The following is a 16,765-nucleotide window of genomic DNA, read 5'->3' as shown; positions in this document are numbered from 1 at the left end:
CTAAATTCATTCCAACATGGTTTCAGTTTGATTACTCAGCTCCTTATGTTCCCATGAATTCAGGCAACAAACACCAACCAGTGTTGGGTCTTGTAGGTCCTTTCTAGCAAAAAACATGGCAGCCTTCCTTTCTGAGAGTAACAAAGGAGAGAATGTTTGTAACATTGTACTTAGTGAAAGCATTCCCATATAAGCTTAACAGTGTAACAGTAAATGACCCATGTTGTTGCCCCACTGGTGAGATTACATTTTCTCCATAATGACATTCATAGAGTCAATAAGGTTACCTAGAAGTCTTAACTGAAAATGACAAGATCAGGGGAGGGCCCTGCCTGCACTATTGTTTTGATAGCTTGCACAACAATGAAGAAAATATTTCTCTCTTGCTAAGAAATCACTTAAAAATAAGCAGTTAACATTTCAAATTTAATAGATGGGTATGTTTATAAACAATTCCAGAAACTTAACCTTTCAGGCAGTGTTTGCTTTTAACATGAGAAGCGGGCACGTAAGTTACTGAGCTCTGATGTGGGGCCTGGGAAGAACTAAGCCTCCCACCAGGCCACCACATAATGCTGAGGTGTGGGGGGACAACCATGCAGGTAATGAGCTGGCAGAGAAACTCCCAGCTGTGGCACCAAGGAGCCATGTCCCTGCAGCCTGTGTGCTAAAAATGCTCTGTTTTGTTTTTTGTTTTTAATGAGCTTTCACAAGAACATTCTGTTTGGATTTTTTGTAATCTACCTAAAAATCCTCTGAGCTGTTGTCCCAACCTCATTATATTCTGGGACAAGAAATTCTAATATAGAGGGCCAAGTTTTTAGAGCCTGTTGAGAATTCTGTTACTAAAAACCTACAGACAAAAGGAGATGGTAGCAGGTTACCAGCACCCAGGTGGAAGAGGCTTCGAGAGAATGTACTAGCATCCTCTTAGAGGAAGGGGGAGGGCTGGCCTGGAGTGAACAAGTTGCATCTGTATCTCACGTGGGTCAGGATTCACCCACTGAACTTGACTAGAAGGTTCTTAACTGGGATGGTGGAAATACCCTGACCTCATTTCTAGGGAAGTTTGTGGATTCACCTTGAGGAGGTTTTAAAAGTAAACAGTCAAGTAATTAGAAATGAATAGCCTATTTGAAGGAAAGAACGTGGGCTTTCTAATCTCCTGGGGTCCCTCTACACCCAAGTCTCAATTTGATGGGAAGTCAGACCGACACTCTTTTCCAACAAAATCTCCAAACATACAGGCAAAGGATACTTGCTTCTGGACGATAAAGAAGGAGTGTCCTCAGATACTTCCTGCCCGTTTCTGGCTAGCTCCCATGCTGCTGAGAAGTAACTCTGGTCCACACATGGCCCTCCCATCAGGCAGTGCTCCTGATCCAGGAGACCTACCCACCTTCGGGTGGCTGGGGGAGCCAGATGGGGAGGCTGGGTGGGATCCCTTCACTCTGTGCCCACCATGCTGACTCTGAAGGGCCCATTGTAGATGGTCTGTGCTTGGCAATATCTTACTCTCCTTTCTTTATCCTGTGTGTAAAATCTATGGAGAGAAGGGGAATTAAGATGTTTCTAGAACAACTTGCTACCTGCAGGTAGAACCTTATGACTATTCCAGGTTAAAGGGAATCTGCTGTTTCTTTACCTGCAGAGTGAGCCCTCCAGGGAACCATATTCCACAACCTTCTTCAGTACCCTGCCTGCCCATTTCAGCCCAGGCTCACAGAAAGAGGGTGGGTGGGCTGAGCAATGAGGTAAACTTCGTTTGGAAACCCAGCCCACGTGTCCAAGCAGCGGGGAGATTGTGAGCCCTTGACCTAATCTCAGAGCCACACTTGGAGACAGAGTAACACCAGGTCAGCCTCATCTCGGTCCCCTGAGGCTGCTACCCCTGAGCCCAGGGAGAAGCCCAGTCATTAGCTCATCCTTATGTAAAGGGATGTAACAGCACTTCATTTGCACAGTGACCTTGAGCATGAAATAAGCTGAATGCCTGGCACCCAGAGGCCCTCCCATTTATAGTTCTTACCTTCTGGAACTGATTCCCTCTTTTAACCTAAACCCTAGTGGTATCCTCCTGATGTTCCAGAAAAGAGGAATGGACTCAAAATTTAAGAATGTCTTTCTCTATGTATAGGGGCTGGGCCCGGAACCCTTTAGGGTTCTGGCGTGGTTCTTGCAGCCACACCTTGCTGACCCTCTGGGACCAGTGACTTGACTGAGGGTCTGTCTCAGGCTTGTCCTCCAAGAATCTACTGGTGAGGCAAGATTCGCTCCCACACGCGTTCTGTCCCCACGGCCTCCCCACGAGAGCACTCTTGGCCACAGTCTGGCGGGGGGTCCGTGGTTCCCAGAGGAAGTCACCTGCCTAGAAACCTGTGCTTAGCCCTTGGCCCTGCCGGCCCCTCCAGTCCACTGGGTGAAAGTGCTGAGCCCCCTCCCCGGGGAGCAAGGTGAAGGGAAGCCGCGGTGAAGTTCACGCACAGCCGCGTTCCCACGAGGCAGCATACACCGCAGTCAGGCCACTGAGCAGGCCGGCCCCTGGCAAGCCCCTGCTCAAATAGGAAACCAGATCCAAAGCTCCCCTCCTGGGACACTGGAAGGGAACACTCCCTCTCACTAACCTAATCAGTATGTCCATGTCACCAATGTTTACACAACTGAAGCTGGGGTTGAAGGGGAGACATTTGTCTGGCTTCAGCTCTGCTCCAAAGGAAAGCACTCAGCTGGGTAGGATTGGGAAAGATTAAAAATAACTCCTCCATCCTTGTCAGAACCTTGCCTCTCCTTTGCAACACCCCATTTAGCATCTGGCCTCCTCCCCCTCCTGGTGCCTCCGCTGCCCTGAGGTGGTTCTAAAGACAGCTTCCCAGCCTGCAAACACCTGCACCCTGGGAGACCGCCTTTCCTCGGGTGCATGGGAACGTGTGTCCCCTCGCACGCGGGTCCCTCTTAGCAGGAATACAGGAGACTCGGGCAAGGAAGTCATATTAAAGCTATTTGTGAGGCTGCCAAAGGATCGCTTTGATTTATAAAGTATGAAAGTTTGCCATTTATGAATTCACAGTGAATGAGTTATTTCCCAGATTGTGCTCCAGAGGAGCTTATAACAGTCTCAATTCCAGTGTGAAAAATGAATTGCAGGGAAAATGGGTCACTGTTCCCCAACGTTGAAAGTGCCGCATTGAAGGTCTCAGTAGCCCCTTCCCGTTGGTCCCTTCCAGGCTGGGTGGTTGGATCCCTGGAAATCCTCGGCAGCCCCGCAAGTTTGGTGCGAAGCGTCGGGAATGGCATCGCCGACTTCTTTAGGCTTCCGTACGAGGGGCTGACCAGAGGCCCGGGAGCCTTCGTGAGTGGAGTCTCCAGAGGGACAACGTCATTTGTAAAGCACATTTCCAAAGGTAGCTACTTTGGTTTCTTTTCATAAAGCCTCATGTTCATTCCTCCCCTTATTTTTCCTTTTTGAAGAACACATTACAGCTTTCAGGGCCTTCAGTGTGCCTCTACCTTTGTTTAGCCCGTTCGATTGCCGTGAAATGTTGGATTTGTAACAAAGCTCGCATCTAATGCCTTATGTTTTAAACAGATCGCTGCTTGCCTGCAGTGTGTGAAAATGTTTCAGAAACTTCAGAATCTTAAACCTCCCATTGGGAAAACAAGCACTGGCTCAACTGTTATTCCATGCGATAAATACAGAAATATTAAAGGTGTTCAGGACTTCTGCTACACATCAGAAACCCTACACTGTGTTGCCTCTTCATTTTTTTAAATGTAGATACAGTTGTCATAACTTGCGGAAGGACATGGATACGTCTGGACATGGAGGCGGATTTGGAGGGGACCAGCCAGCTTTCCTCCGGCATATGCCACATCAACAGTGCCATCTTGTGGCCCGGATAGGTCACGGGGCACAGAAGCCAGACTGCTGCCCGCATGAAGGGGAATGTTTTCGTTTTACCCCTGTGTGTGCTTGACGATATTTTGGTCAGGTTGGCAGTGACTCGGGAACTAACAAGGGCCATCTGAGTCCCCTTTTCTTCTCAGCGGGAGGCAGGGAAAACAGGGCAAAGGGCTTCTCCCCCATAAAAGGCTTTTTAATGTCAACAGTGCTGCAACTCTGTTATGAGTGGGTAGGTTATAGAAGTCTCCAGAAGGCTCAAAAGCAGAGGAGCCTGAAATATGAGCGCCCGTCGTGCTAGAGGGGGGCTGGCAGGAGAATGGCAAGAGCAGTAAACCGAGTTGTGTGGACGAGGCCGGGCCCACTCCCCTGGGCCCCCGCCGTCCGGGAGGCCTGCGAGCTGAGAGCCGGAGGAGCTCACCGATGAGTCACTGGCGGATTTCTCACTCCCGACACTTGAGTCTTTGTGGTTCTGTTGTTTTTATTTTCAAATAAGACAACCGACACCTGCTAAACTGAAGCCCACAGTAATTTTAGCATACTGACTCACTGAATGTGTTTTACACTTGTTCTCTCCTTCTCTTAGGGAAATCTGTCCCATTTGCTGCTGCTGTCTGCGTGTGCACGTGGACTTTTTCTTTTTAGATTACTGGTAAAGAGGCAGCGGCAAAAACGACATCTTCCGTCTCCTCTTGGAGCCGGACATCCTCTCACAGATGAGTGAATTCGTTAGTGTCAGGATCTGTCCATTGATGTCTTTCAGTGTGGCTTCGCTGAGACCTGTACAGACTTGCCAGAAAACCCGACATAGTCATGGCTTTCCCGTGTCCTCTCTCCTTTATCGTCCTCACTGTTTTCAGTTAACACCCCGAGAATCCAAACCGCACATGTTCTGTGCGGCACCGTCTGGTGATACAGTTTAGGGTCTCCCTCTGCTATGAGAGGTGAAGGGGGGAAATGAATTTTATTCCTAAATAGAAATATTTCTTTACAATCTAAGATTCAGCAGCATGACCTTAACCTTTAAAATGAGAGCAAATTTTAACTTTCAAAACTGGGCCTCAGTGAGGACTTCAAAACTGAGTGCTCTAGCCAAGCCTCCACCATCAAACAATAGCAAATGCTACTTTCATCTGAAACTCTGGGCATTTTTCTGGCAACAGAGATTCTCGCCTGACCCGTTTTGAGGCGTGCCGTCACCCTGGTGAGCAAGTGTTAATCTTCGCCTTTTTTTCACAATTTTCTTCAGGCTGTTGCTTCAAGCTGCCCAAAGGAAGCCCCCGTCACTCACCACCCGGGCAGGTCCCAAGGCACCCCTCCCCCCCCCCACCAGCCCTGTGAGGACCGCTCCCCGGGGGCCCCCCATGTATGTGACCATAAGGCCAACCCACGTGCTCTTGTGCCCTCAGGTACCCTCACCTCCATCACCAACCTGGCCACGAGCCTGGCCCGGAACATGGACCGCCTCTCACTGGATGAGGAGCACTACAACCGGCAGGAGGAGTGGCGGCGGCAGCTGCCCGAGAGCCTGGGCGAGGGGCTGCGACAGGGCCTGTCCCGCCTGGGCATCAGCCTGCTCGGTAAGGGGCTGTGGGGGACGCGCGCTCATGGCTCTGCGGGCCGGCCAGGTGCTCAGTTCCCCGGGACTAGGGGTGGTTGTACGGTTTCCATCCTTCCTGCAGGCAAAGCTGAGGCTCAGGGAGAGGAGGGCACTCCCTCTGCTTCCTGCCCTGCATCCATGAAGCACTGGGACAGGACCTCCTTACCAAAGCCATCAACAGCCATGATGGGGCCGTCCCCTGACCTTCCCGGATAGAGGCTCACCTGCACAGATGCCCAGGCTCTACCCACCCCACCGCCCCCCCCGCCCACATAAGTGTCCTTCCATAGGCGCCCCCCAAGTGTGGAGGTGTCAGCGCAAGGACAGCAGCACAGGGCCACTGTTCGCTTGTCAAGGTCACAGGCAGACGTTGTGCCACGCCCTCTCCGCCATGCACATATGGCAGATGCTCACCTTTGAGAAGCACTTCAGCGGCGTGCGAACGTCACATAAACTTCAGTGAGGAGCCCGCTTCTCCCCTTTTATTTTTTTCAAGAGTGCAGGCTCAGCCTCAGAGTAATTACTGTTTGTCGAGCAGCCAGATGGTATAGTTAGAAGTGAAGATTACCGTGGATATTTCCAAGGACTACAAATGTTCGAAAAATAAGTTGCTTTGGAAAGATCTATAAAAAGGAAGCTTCAGAGCTGAAATTTTGCAGAGCAGGATTTTCAAGGGTATCTTTTGTTTATTTGTTTGCAAAGGAATTTAAAACTGTATTGCTTGGCAGCTGGCCTGCTGTGCATCAGAAGGAGTGTGCATCTCAGGGAGATCAAAGTGCCCAGAGCGGGGAGAGCAGAGGTCAGACAAGATGAGCTTGAAAGGATTTGTCCTCTCTCCAGTCTGCAGTTCTAGCCTCAGCCCGCAGCGCAGCCAGCCGAGGCCCTGGGAGGAAGCAGTGAGATGTTAGCTCAGGTCAAGTTACTGGAAATTGTTTAAGTCGTAACATTCTGTGGTGTGGGGCACTGTCGTGTGATGATGCGCGTGTAAACTGGGAGGCTTACGTATGACCTGGGATGGAACTTCCAGGTAGAGGAGCAGTCCGGAGGCCAGGGTGTCTGCTCCAGGGAAGGCACAGTGGCGTGGGAGCGAGCCACATTCCTGAGGGGCCAGCGGACCCAGACGAGGGTGTCAAGGTCCTTTCTTTGTGACCTCAGGCATAGGCATGTTCTTCTCTTCTCTGAACTTGGGTTTCTCCTTTGTAAATTGGGGCTGGTGATAACATGATTTAGAGGTAATAATAATGACCTGTGCCAGGCAAAGTGTCCGTGTTTGGTAAACAGCACCACTGATACTCATTATTAGGTTCTGGTAGCAAAGAAACTGTAATAGTTGCCTCATTTCAAAGAGCGTCCCACCAGAGAAAGACCAGCAGACAACGGTGGGAGCAGTCTTGCTTTAGTTTCAGTTCAAGGGATCAAGTTGCTGGAACCACAGGAAGTGACTGAGGTTATCTTGGAGGCTTCAGGTCATTGGTTGGGGTCTTTGGGGTTTTTGGGGCCTTTTTTGGCTAAGAATCACGGGCTTCTAGGCCCTCTACACTGGGCAGGAGAGCTTCCTTCCCTCTAGCCAAGCTCTGTTTGGGGTTCACAGGTGCTCAGCAGAGGAGACCCGAGCTGGCTGGCCTGTGGCTGTGTCCCTCCCAACCAGTCCATCCTTTTCCCACCCAGACAAGCCCACACCCGCTACCCAGGTGCCACTGTGTAAAATTGGGCCTGGTGGTAGAAATCCATTATGTGAGGAACCACGATCCTCCCTCTGCGGTGTCCCACTTTTTAATTCGGCGCCTGTTGTTAACCAGGCCAGAAAGTCCTAAAACTCTCATCTTTGCTCTGTCACGTCTTGTACAACTTCATATACATGCGAGGGAATCATTTAGTCTGTCTGTGAAACTTCTTCTTCTGTGAGTGGGCTCACAGTCTTTCTGCATTTCTGGTAATTTCCAAAGACCTGGGAGTTCTGTGGATGATGGAAATCCCTTCTAGGTGTGTGCTGACTGCACGTGCAGGCAGCCGCCTGACCTTGGGCCCCCAGGAGCACTGCCTCTAGCCGCGCACCCTGAGCGAAGTGCCCATTGCCATGCTCCTCAGACATTTTTAGTTCCCAGTGAGCATGTCCGAGTTGGCTCCAATCTGCCGCCTTCCCTCTGGGAGTTCAAGAACTCTCTGTCCTACTCAATCACCGGGTCATCTCAAAAACGTCCAGTCCTAGAACTACCTGATGTGTAGCAGGAAGACGAGAGGAGGGACAAGAGGAGGACCAATCAAGTCCCTCACCTAGGAAATTCTAGATTTATCACCGTTTAATTTATCCCCAGAAATGGTGCTTACAACTGCTAAATGCAATGAAGTGCCTGATTGAAGTTAGAGCTATTATCATTTTGTTTGAAACCCATGCTGAGTGAAACCAGAATATTAGTTCCTCGGTTTCTTCCTCTAGAAGAAACATTTACAACCCAGTTAGCAAAAATATATTGAAAGACCGCTTGAGAGTTGACGGAGCATTTTCACATGTGTCATCCTGTCTGATCTGCAAGCCCTGGCACAGATAGGAAGTTAAGTGACTTGCCCATGTCACACCTCCACCAGGACAAGAGCCTGGGCTTTTTTCCACATGTCACCCACCCTGGAGGGCTCCGAGCCTGGAAACAATCAGGATGTGGGGAGACTGAACAATTGAAAGTTCCAGGGTAGGAAAAACACATTTTCCCCAAATGTTTATGGGTTTGGTGGGCCTTCTTGCCTCTGTTTCACCCTCATGGGGACACTGTGGAGTGTTACGAGGTCCTTGAAAAATCAAAGGGAGTCGTTAGCTGCCGTGCCCAGCCGCGTCGCCCCGAGTCAGCAAGGAAGTGTCAGCCGGTGGAGAGATGCCGCCCAGGCGCTTGGACGAGCGCCACCAGTTTTGAGAGAGCAGTGGCTTTGGGGAAAACTCTGTTTAGCCTACAGAACTGGTAATAAGGCTTCCCCACATTTACCAAACCGACTCCCCAAACACCCCCCTTTCTCCTGCACCCTGGAGTCCGTGCTGGGAGAGGATGTGAGCTCCGTGTCACGGTCACACTCCGTGTTCCCTCCCAGACGTGACTTCTCTCTCGTGAATACCAAAGGCAGGGTGTCAGAGCTTGCTTCTGTCATCCCCTTCTCTTGGGCCGCTGCCTGATGGCCGAAGCACTGCCGGATTTCCCAGCAGCCGCACCCTCCGTGTCCGTGCCACGCTTGGTCTGCCCCTCGGAATCCCACCCAAATCGGCCTCTCCCAGGTGAATCGGGACGTTTGCCCTGGAATGAGTGAGGAAGAGCCAGGCACCAGGACTTGGCACCGACGAGCAGTCCCGATGCCACTACCGGCCGTCGGCAGGCGGGTTGCAGCTAGTGGAGAATCTGGGAATAACAGAAGTGCTTCCTCCCCGGTGAAATTAATCTGTTCTGGCCTCAAGCTAGAATACCTCCCGTACTCTATGTGTAGGTTTGGTTCGTCTCTGAAGTGCTGTGCCGTACTGCCCGCCTTAGGCCTGTGCCTCTGCTGTTGGGATCTGAAAAAAAAAAAGTGTCCAAAGTAAAATTACAGCACGTGGCGAGGGCAGCACCAAAATAGCCACGTAGGCAGGAAGCTTCATAGAGCGGCAAGCAGTGTTTTCCGCCCAAGGCTGGGGAGCTGGTCCTGGAAGAGTGAGGGAGCCCCCCGCTTGCTTCACAAAGAAAGCCTTCCTCCTCCAACTAAAGGGTAGCAAAGGGAACACCTCCCGCCTCTGCCTCGCCCGGCACGCGCAGGGCGCACGGAAACTCCTCTCCGAGGCACGCTTCCTTCCGCACCTCCCTTCATCACATCACAGCCGGCTCCATGTGGCCGCCCGCCCCGTGGGCCTGATGCCAACAGACAGGTTTGGGGATCAGTTTCCACTACTTAGAGCAGAGGTCAAGTATATGACAGTAAATAATTTACCAGTCGTGGGATTTAGGTGGATTAGACCTAATAAGAGAGCCTGCTGAAGCCCTGAGAGAAGCTGCCTCTCTCCGGGCAGGGCTGCAGATGCCGCGAAATGGCTGCTAGTCTCTCACGGCCTCTCTGGTCTCCGGCTCGCACCTGGTGACCAGTGAGGTGTTGGTGTGTGTGACAGGCCAGCTTTTCCCCTCCAGAGTCTGGTGCTGGGCGGGGGCATGGGATCTGACACCTCCTTCTCTACCTCTGAGAATCTAACACCTTGTCATGAGGTTCAGATTTTCCACTCTCTGGGCTGCCCAACGAGTTTATCTATCAAAGCCGCAGTTACTGAGCCCTCCCTGTGGCTGGTGGCCGGAGAAAGTGGAAGATCAAAGGGGAGTTTCACTGTGATACCTGTTTGCACTTAGGCAGGTAGAAGTTAGAAGTTAGAGCTCTGTATGGATACTCACGGCCATCAAGGCTCTATGTTCCTCGTAGAGATTAGGCCTGGCACATTAAAGGGAAGTGGAAGCTTCTCCGTGAAGTAACCACAGGCCCCTCAACTCAATTTTAATAGTCTTAGTGGAAATCTGTCCTTGAGAAAAGGCATTTCTTAAATAATTTAATCTATTGGTGAGTTTGTATTTCCCTCCATTTTCCTACTGACTTAAGCTTGGAGACCTTTCAAAGAAATCAGATCATGACGTTACAAAAGCTGTATTCTTTTTTTTTTTTTTTTTTACATTTATTTTATTTTTGAGAGGCAGAGAGAGACAGAGCACAAGTGGGGGAGGGGCAGAGAGAGAAGGAGACACAGAATCAGAAGCGGGCTCCAGGCTCTGAGCCGTCAGCACAGAGCCCAATGCGGGGCTCGAACCCACAAACCGTGAGATCATGACCTGAGCCAAAGTCGGACGCTCAACCGACTGAGCCACCCAGGTGCCCCACAAAAGCTATATTCTTTGATTTGATGCTTTTCCCTTTGAACTGTCTACCCTGAGATGATCTGAAGAGAAGACCCCCACGGTTCTTGCCTCTGCCGTGCACCAATGGTGGCCACCACCCCCATTGACACTTCCCAGCTGCTCTGACTCCCAACCTCATAGATGGACAGCAGGGCATCACAGTCCTCCTCCTATACACACGAGGCAAGCTCCCCAGCCTGAGCACCGGGAGGGGTGTCTGGAGGGCGCTGAAACAGTGACCCCTCGGCCCTCCACAGCCAGGGCAGCTGGGGCCACTGGGGAGCAGCGTCCTCTGCCTCCCCCGTCAGTTGCTGAGAAGGTTTGGGAAGCTTTGGTCAAGGCTGAGAAACAGACCTGTCGCCTCAGGTCATTCTTAATCTGTCGATACATAAATTTAAATGGCTCTGTCCAAATTCAGAGGAATGGAATCCATGAAGAACTTTCCCTTTACAATTGACCCAAAGGAACTGGCCTTTGTTTTACTGGATTTTGTTCAGGGGAATATTACTTGAAATTAGCAGGTCATTAACAGAGACCTGGAAATCTCCTTTTACCCAAGAGACTTTGAATTAGTGGCATTTGGAATAATGGGTTTTGACATGTACTAAAATTTCTACCAGGGGGACTCTGCATTTTCCATCCTTTCCATTAATCCTAGCAGGACTGAGTTGAAAACAGAAAATTCTGTCAAGAACTGTAATAAAATGTTTACCTCTCACTGAGCTAGAGAACCCTCCACTCCATCATTGGGGGAAAGAAAAAACAAAACAAAACTGGGACCAGTGAAGCCCTTATGAAGTCTCAAAGCAAGAGGAACAAGAGGAAGGACCCACAGGAGGCTGAGGGATTCGCCCTCCAGGATACCTGACTGGGCTGCCCTCTGGGAAAACCGCGGGAGCAGACTGCTGAGAGCAGGGTAGCTGTTCTGAAGTGAAGAGCAAGCGGCCAAACCTCAATGGAAGTAGGAAGGAAGGAAGTTTTTCTAAGACTGGCAGACCGGAGAGCCTCTTTTATAAACAGGATCAGTGAACAGCTTGGTGGTTTAGAGCTGGGCTGGGACTCTGCCTCTCTAGACTCAAACCCTGGGTCAGGCATAGGACAGCTGTGTGACCTTGGGGACAAACTCCTTAACCTCTCTGTGCTCCTCGGCCTTATCTAGGAGCTGAGGATAAAAACCACGTCCGACTCCTAGGATTATGAGGATTAATGATCTTATACAAATAACACTCGATATAGTCCCCAGCACATAGCAAGCACTCAAAACAGATTAGCTATAATAGAAATAATTGCTGTGTCAACAATTACATTAATGTATTATTAAAGAATTTCTCTTATCACTATTAAAAGGGAGAACATGGAAAGGGGACGGTCTCTTCCAGTTTTTTTCACCCTCTTACTTCAGTGAAAATGTATCAGGCTGAGCAGGCTTGCTCTCTCCTCTTTGTCTTCTGGACAAAGGCGTGTGAAGTGTCACTTTGGAAATAGTCTGACTTGGTTATTAAATTCTGAACCGGACTTCACAGATCCTAACTGTGATGGACCAAAAACCCAGGCTGAATATTATGTTCTGGTGAAGATCACACATGTCTAACTCAGTGCTCCATGAACTTACGTAATTGATGAATAAATGTATAGTAAAGAACTTCCTAAGGAGGGTGCATTTTCATCTTCAATCCACATAAAACTGTCTTCTGGATTGAAGCTTTTCTCTTTCTCGGGATTTTAAGCCTCAGTCCTCACTGGAGGCATTTGCTGTCTTTCAGGTGCAATTGCTGGCATAGTCGATCAGCCCATGCAGAACTTCCAGAGAACATCGGAAGCTCATGCTTCAGCAGGACACAAGGCCAAGGGTGTCATCTCGGGCGTGGGGAAAGGAATCATGGGGGTGTTCACAAAGCCCATCGGAGGAGCCGCTGAGCTCGTGTCACAGACTGGCTATGGTAAGTGGCGGGGCACCCGACAGGCCAGCTCAGACGTCACCGAGTAGTTTGCGATTAGGGTCTCCGAGTTAACGTAGGCCTTCGCATGGCAAAGCGGTGAAAATAGAATGGATACATCTACAAGTAGGCAAATAGCCGTCTTTCTCAGCTCCTTACACTTATTTGTGCAAAGGGTAGAATCATACTACTAATCGTAAATTATAATAATTAAGGGCCCAGGAAATCAATTTGTAATTTCATTATATCTATCTCACAGAATCTTTTTACAGTACATCTAAATAAAATAGACTTTAGTGAGAAGAAACCAGTGAGAGGCTGAAGGCAGTTGAGAGCGATATGTAGAAAATATTGAAGCAGAGGCTAGAACTATTACTTTTTCTGGTGACCAGTTTGAAAGGAAAAGTAGGTTATAAGGCAGGAAGATATCTGTGTGGAGGCAGCATGTATGTATTCGGAGAGAGAGGAGCGTGTGTGTGCCCGCGGGCGTACGTGGGTTCGCGCACACGCGCTCACAGAGCCCTGCTTCTGCGGACTCTGGGCCGAGTTCCCGGAAAGCCTTTCCCCGAGCAGACAGCTGTGGGGAACGGGCTCGTGGCACCACCTGCTCTCGGATGGTGGGGTGCCGGGCCCCTCCCACGCTCGTGTACACGCAGGAGTGATGGGTGTGCCGCAGGAAGCGCCTCCCCCGCCCCCGGTATTATGTTCTGCGCTCTTGGCAGAGCGCACCGCAGTGCCCTGACCAACAGGTGACTGCGACTGTTCCCTTTTTACCGACGCTCCGTGCCCTCATTCTGGTCCTCGAGCCGGCTGTCTGGCCACTCTCACAGACCGCAGGAGGGCTGGGCTGTCAGACACGCGAGCCCTCTGCCTCCGGCCATAGCGGCCGGGGTACATCTCACCGCAGGCACCCCGCGCCTCCGCGGGGCCGACAGGAGGGTCTGAGAAGCGGAGAGCGGGAGACGAATGCCCACGCTCCGGCAACCATCCGGAGGGGCTTTCGGAGACCACACAGATGCGAACATGTGTTCCCTTTGGCTTTTCCCCTCGCCTCCTCCCTCCCCGTTTCTGTCTCTGTCTCTCCCTCCCTCCCTCTCTCCCCCGCCCCTCCTTCCGTGAATGACATTTTCACTCACAGGGAACGGGGCACAAAGAACCGCCATAGCCCGAAAGCGGCCCAGGCACACTCCCTTTATCAGATGCTTACACATCAGTAAACAGCGTTCCGTGGCTGCAGACCCCAGCCCATCCTTCATAAATCCCTTTGTTCCTCACCGGGAGTCTCCCGGGCCAAGGACCCCTCTCGTAGGTCAGAGCATCTCGGAGCAGAGCTTCACGTGGCCTTGTTGCTTTCCATCATTCTTGTAAAACTTTTATTACCGCACTGAAGGTTTTACAAACCACTAACTCTCAGTCTAATGACTGTGCCTCGTTTATAAACATTTACAAGCCCTCGGGAAGCACACATGCTGTACCATCTTTGGTTCTGGAGAGTCTCTTTGGAGGCCGCGTGGTGCTGCTGGGTGCCCTCGTTCGGTGCCGGCACCAGGGGGAGCGTGTAATAAACCGGAGGCCCCACGAGTGCTCATAAATGTAAATGGATTCGTGTTTAACAGCTGGATTAAGTCACTGAAATACTGTATCTAGGCAAACCATGTGCCTTTGTGTGCATCTCTGTGTGTGTTGTGTTTTTTATTGTTTGCCCAGCCCAGCACAGATACAGAAGTATTGTAACATTAAGCAAGGAAGTCAGCTAACAATCTTGACTTTATCGCATAAACTGTAATGGCGTGTGAGCTGTTGCTCAGGATGGATTACTCCCAGGAGCGTGATGCTTCCGTTAATTGCCAGTCCGGCCTATGCTTGGACTGTCGTTCACTCATTTTTCAGTTTGTAGCTAATGTAAGATCGCCAGAGTTCAGAGCGTTGCAGTGTTTAATGACTATCTATCCATACGACCGCTTCCAAAGACTTGACATCATTTTGGATCTGTAGTGTTTTATGGATGGCTATAAGCAGATGACATCACTATACCGTGGAACTGGTTTCCAGAAAAACAACTAGTAAAACTCCCTTACTTCTCTCGCCACAGGTATTTTACATGGAGCTGGACTTTCTCAGCTTCCCAAACAGCGCTATCAGCCAAGTGATCTACATGCTGACCGGGCCCCGAACAGCCACGTCAAATATGTCTGGTAAGATTATCTAGACGCTTGTTCAGCTGCACACGCATGTTAACAGGGCCTGGCTTGCTGTCGAGCTAACGGCCCCTACTTCCAGGGGAGCCCCGGGGGGGCGGTGGGTGAGGAGCGGCCACGTTCGGCATCTCAGGCGGCGCGAGGTCATCATAGCGCCAGGGAGAGGCTGCCGTCCCCAGATGTGGGACGCCTCTCGCGCACCCCTCGGGGGAAGCTGCACGCTGACGGAGCAGCCTAGGCCTGCGAGGGGACCGGGGACTCTCCATGAAGGCAGCGTTCTGATCAGGGGTGACGTTTCTAATGGGAAGAAAAGGAGCTGGTCAGAGCCAAGGGAAATCCTTGTCCCCAGGAAGGAGCTGGATTCGGTTGACCAGAATCAGTTTGCGAATGAAAGTGGCCATTATGTGTGAGGCTAAAGTTGATCATCAGATTGGCGAGGGCCCTTTGCCTTTGGGGACCTTCGCGTAAGAATGCCCCAGCCCTTGGTACAGTGCGCACTGATACAGGACCATCTTTTCCAAACTGGCTTCTAGCCTCACTTCTCTCCTCTGAAACAGGAAAATGCTTCAGTCTCTGGGCAGACCGGAAGTCCACATGGCCCTGGATGTGGTTCTGGTGAGGGGCTCAGGCCAGGAGCACGAAGGGTGCCTGCTGCTGACCTCGGAAGTGCTCTTCGTGGTGAGCGTCAGCGAGGACACGCAGCAGCAGGCCTTCCCTGTCACGGAGATCGACTGTGCACAGGACAGCAAGCAAAACAACCTGCTCATCGTGCAGCTCAGGCAGCCGCGAGTGGCCTGCGACATGGAGGTACATTTCAGAAAACGGGGTGACTGCACGGCTAACGGCCAGGGAAGTGGAGATGCAGGCTGACCGCCGGTAACCAGGCAGTTGGGGCTGCAGCCTGTGGAGGCTGCTGGGGACCGGGAGGGCCGTCACAGGAAGCGGCGTGGGGGAGGGGGACCAGGGGGCCCGTGCGGAAGCACGTTGGGAAGCCCCAACCCAGGTGTGTGTGTGAGGCTTCCTTAGGGGAGCCCAGCAGCAGGCCAGATGGACTTGAGGCCTGGGGCTATGCCACCGTACGAACTGAACGAGGCGTGGTCGTCGGGGCGCCGGGGTGCTGAAGGAGATGGGACAGCGGAGCTCCAGGACACACAGGTGTGTCCGAGAAGGGCCAGGGCTGAGGCAGCAATTCTGTGCTGCTGCTCCACAAAGCAGGCACAAGTCTGGTGGCACAGGAGAGGACTGCCACGGAAGTGAGGGGACCGGGAAACAAGTTCACAAACCAGGAAGGAGGTCTCACTCTCTCCCCCGTTTCCACTCCAAGACCTCACGGGTCAGAATTCTGGGCACGAATCTCTTTCCTCCTCCCCCTGCTCTGTACTGTGTGTGGCTCAGCGTTCCCTTTCCCACGGGGCAGATTCCCATCCCTTAAGTACCGTGGGGCACCCCCTGGGCTGCCGCTTAGGCTCTTGGGGCAGCTCTCTGGCCCAGCCTGTTCCTGTACTGCATGCTGGCTCCCGACCACACAGAAGTTGCCACGGGATGGAGGCCCAGGCAGGGCACACTGGGTGTCAGGGGTGAGCCCTGACAAGAGCGACACCAGCTTCCTACAGTCCAGCGGCGAGCAGGTGCACCCCGTGGAAAACTGCTCTGTTCCTGCCTCCCCATTCACTGCCTGATCCAAGGGTCTCTAAGAGTTGACCTACGAAACAGACCTGTTTTTCCACTCAGCAAGGGGAGTGCACGTCAGTGGCAAGCTGGGACCTGCTGGTCCTAACCTGAGGAATGAGTGGCCCCAGGAAAGGACAGCAAACCTGCCTGCGGCGGGTCCTGCCCCGTTCTTTATTTTCTTCCTGGTATGGGAGCCTGTGTCTCCCTCGCACCGCTGTTTGGGTAAAATTATCTGAGAAGAGGGAAGGCAGCCAACCACAACAACTCTGAGATTTCTCTAGCTTCTTGGATCCTAATCAGTCAGGCTTTAAGCTGGGGCTTGGCACTAGGCGCACATTGCTCTTCGAGTTGATGACTTTCTGGGAATAAACAGAGGTCAGATGTCCAGGCCGACTTTAGATCTGCCAAAATCTTCTGATCCAATTGACAATAAAGCAGCAGTGATCTGGCTACAGGATTTGGCAAGGGACGGTGTCATTATCTTCAAGTCCTTGGTCCCTAACGAGAAACTTCCAAGGCCCTCGGGAATCTATCGTTATTCCTTAGCTGCTTGGGAAATATCTCGTATCTTAAAC

General features: G+C 51.6%; 1 protein-coding gene across 7 annotated transcripts in view; it reads left to right on the top strand.

Moving 5' to 3' along the window:
- The window catches only part of VPS13B (vacuolar protein sorting 13 homolog B), an 822,593-nt gene that overhangs the window by 801,862 nt on the left and 3,966 nt on the right, over nt 1–16,765 (top strand). For all 7 annotated transcript variants that reach the window (XM_086696045.1, XM_086696043.1, XM_086696044.1 and 4 more), the window contains 5 exons: nt 3,225–3,401; nt 5,308–5,478; nt 12,148–12,324; nt 14,414–14,516; nt 15,077–15,326. In XM_086696045.1, the coding sequence (XP_086552171.1) occupies nt 3,225–3,401; nt 5,308–5,478; nt 12,148–12,324; nt 14,414–14,516; nt 15,077–15,326 (878 nt within the window). The remainder of the gene's footprint in view (nt 1–3,224; nt 3,402–5,307; nt 5,479–12,147; nt 12,325–14,413; nt 14,517–15,076; nt 15,327–16,765) is intronic.

The sequence above is a fragment of the Puma concolor genome, chromosome F2 (genome assembly GCF_028749965.1).
Source record: "Puma concolor isolate L17-30 chromosome F2, mPumCon1.1.hap2, whole genome shotgun sequence".
Lineage (NCBI taxonomy): Eukaryota > Metazoa > Chordata > Mammalia > Carnivora > Felidae > Puma > Puma concolor.
This window is presented reverse-complemented; position numbering and strand designations above follow the sequence as displayed.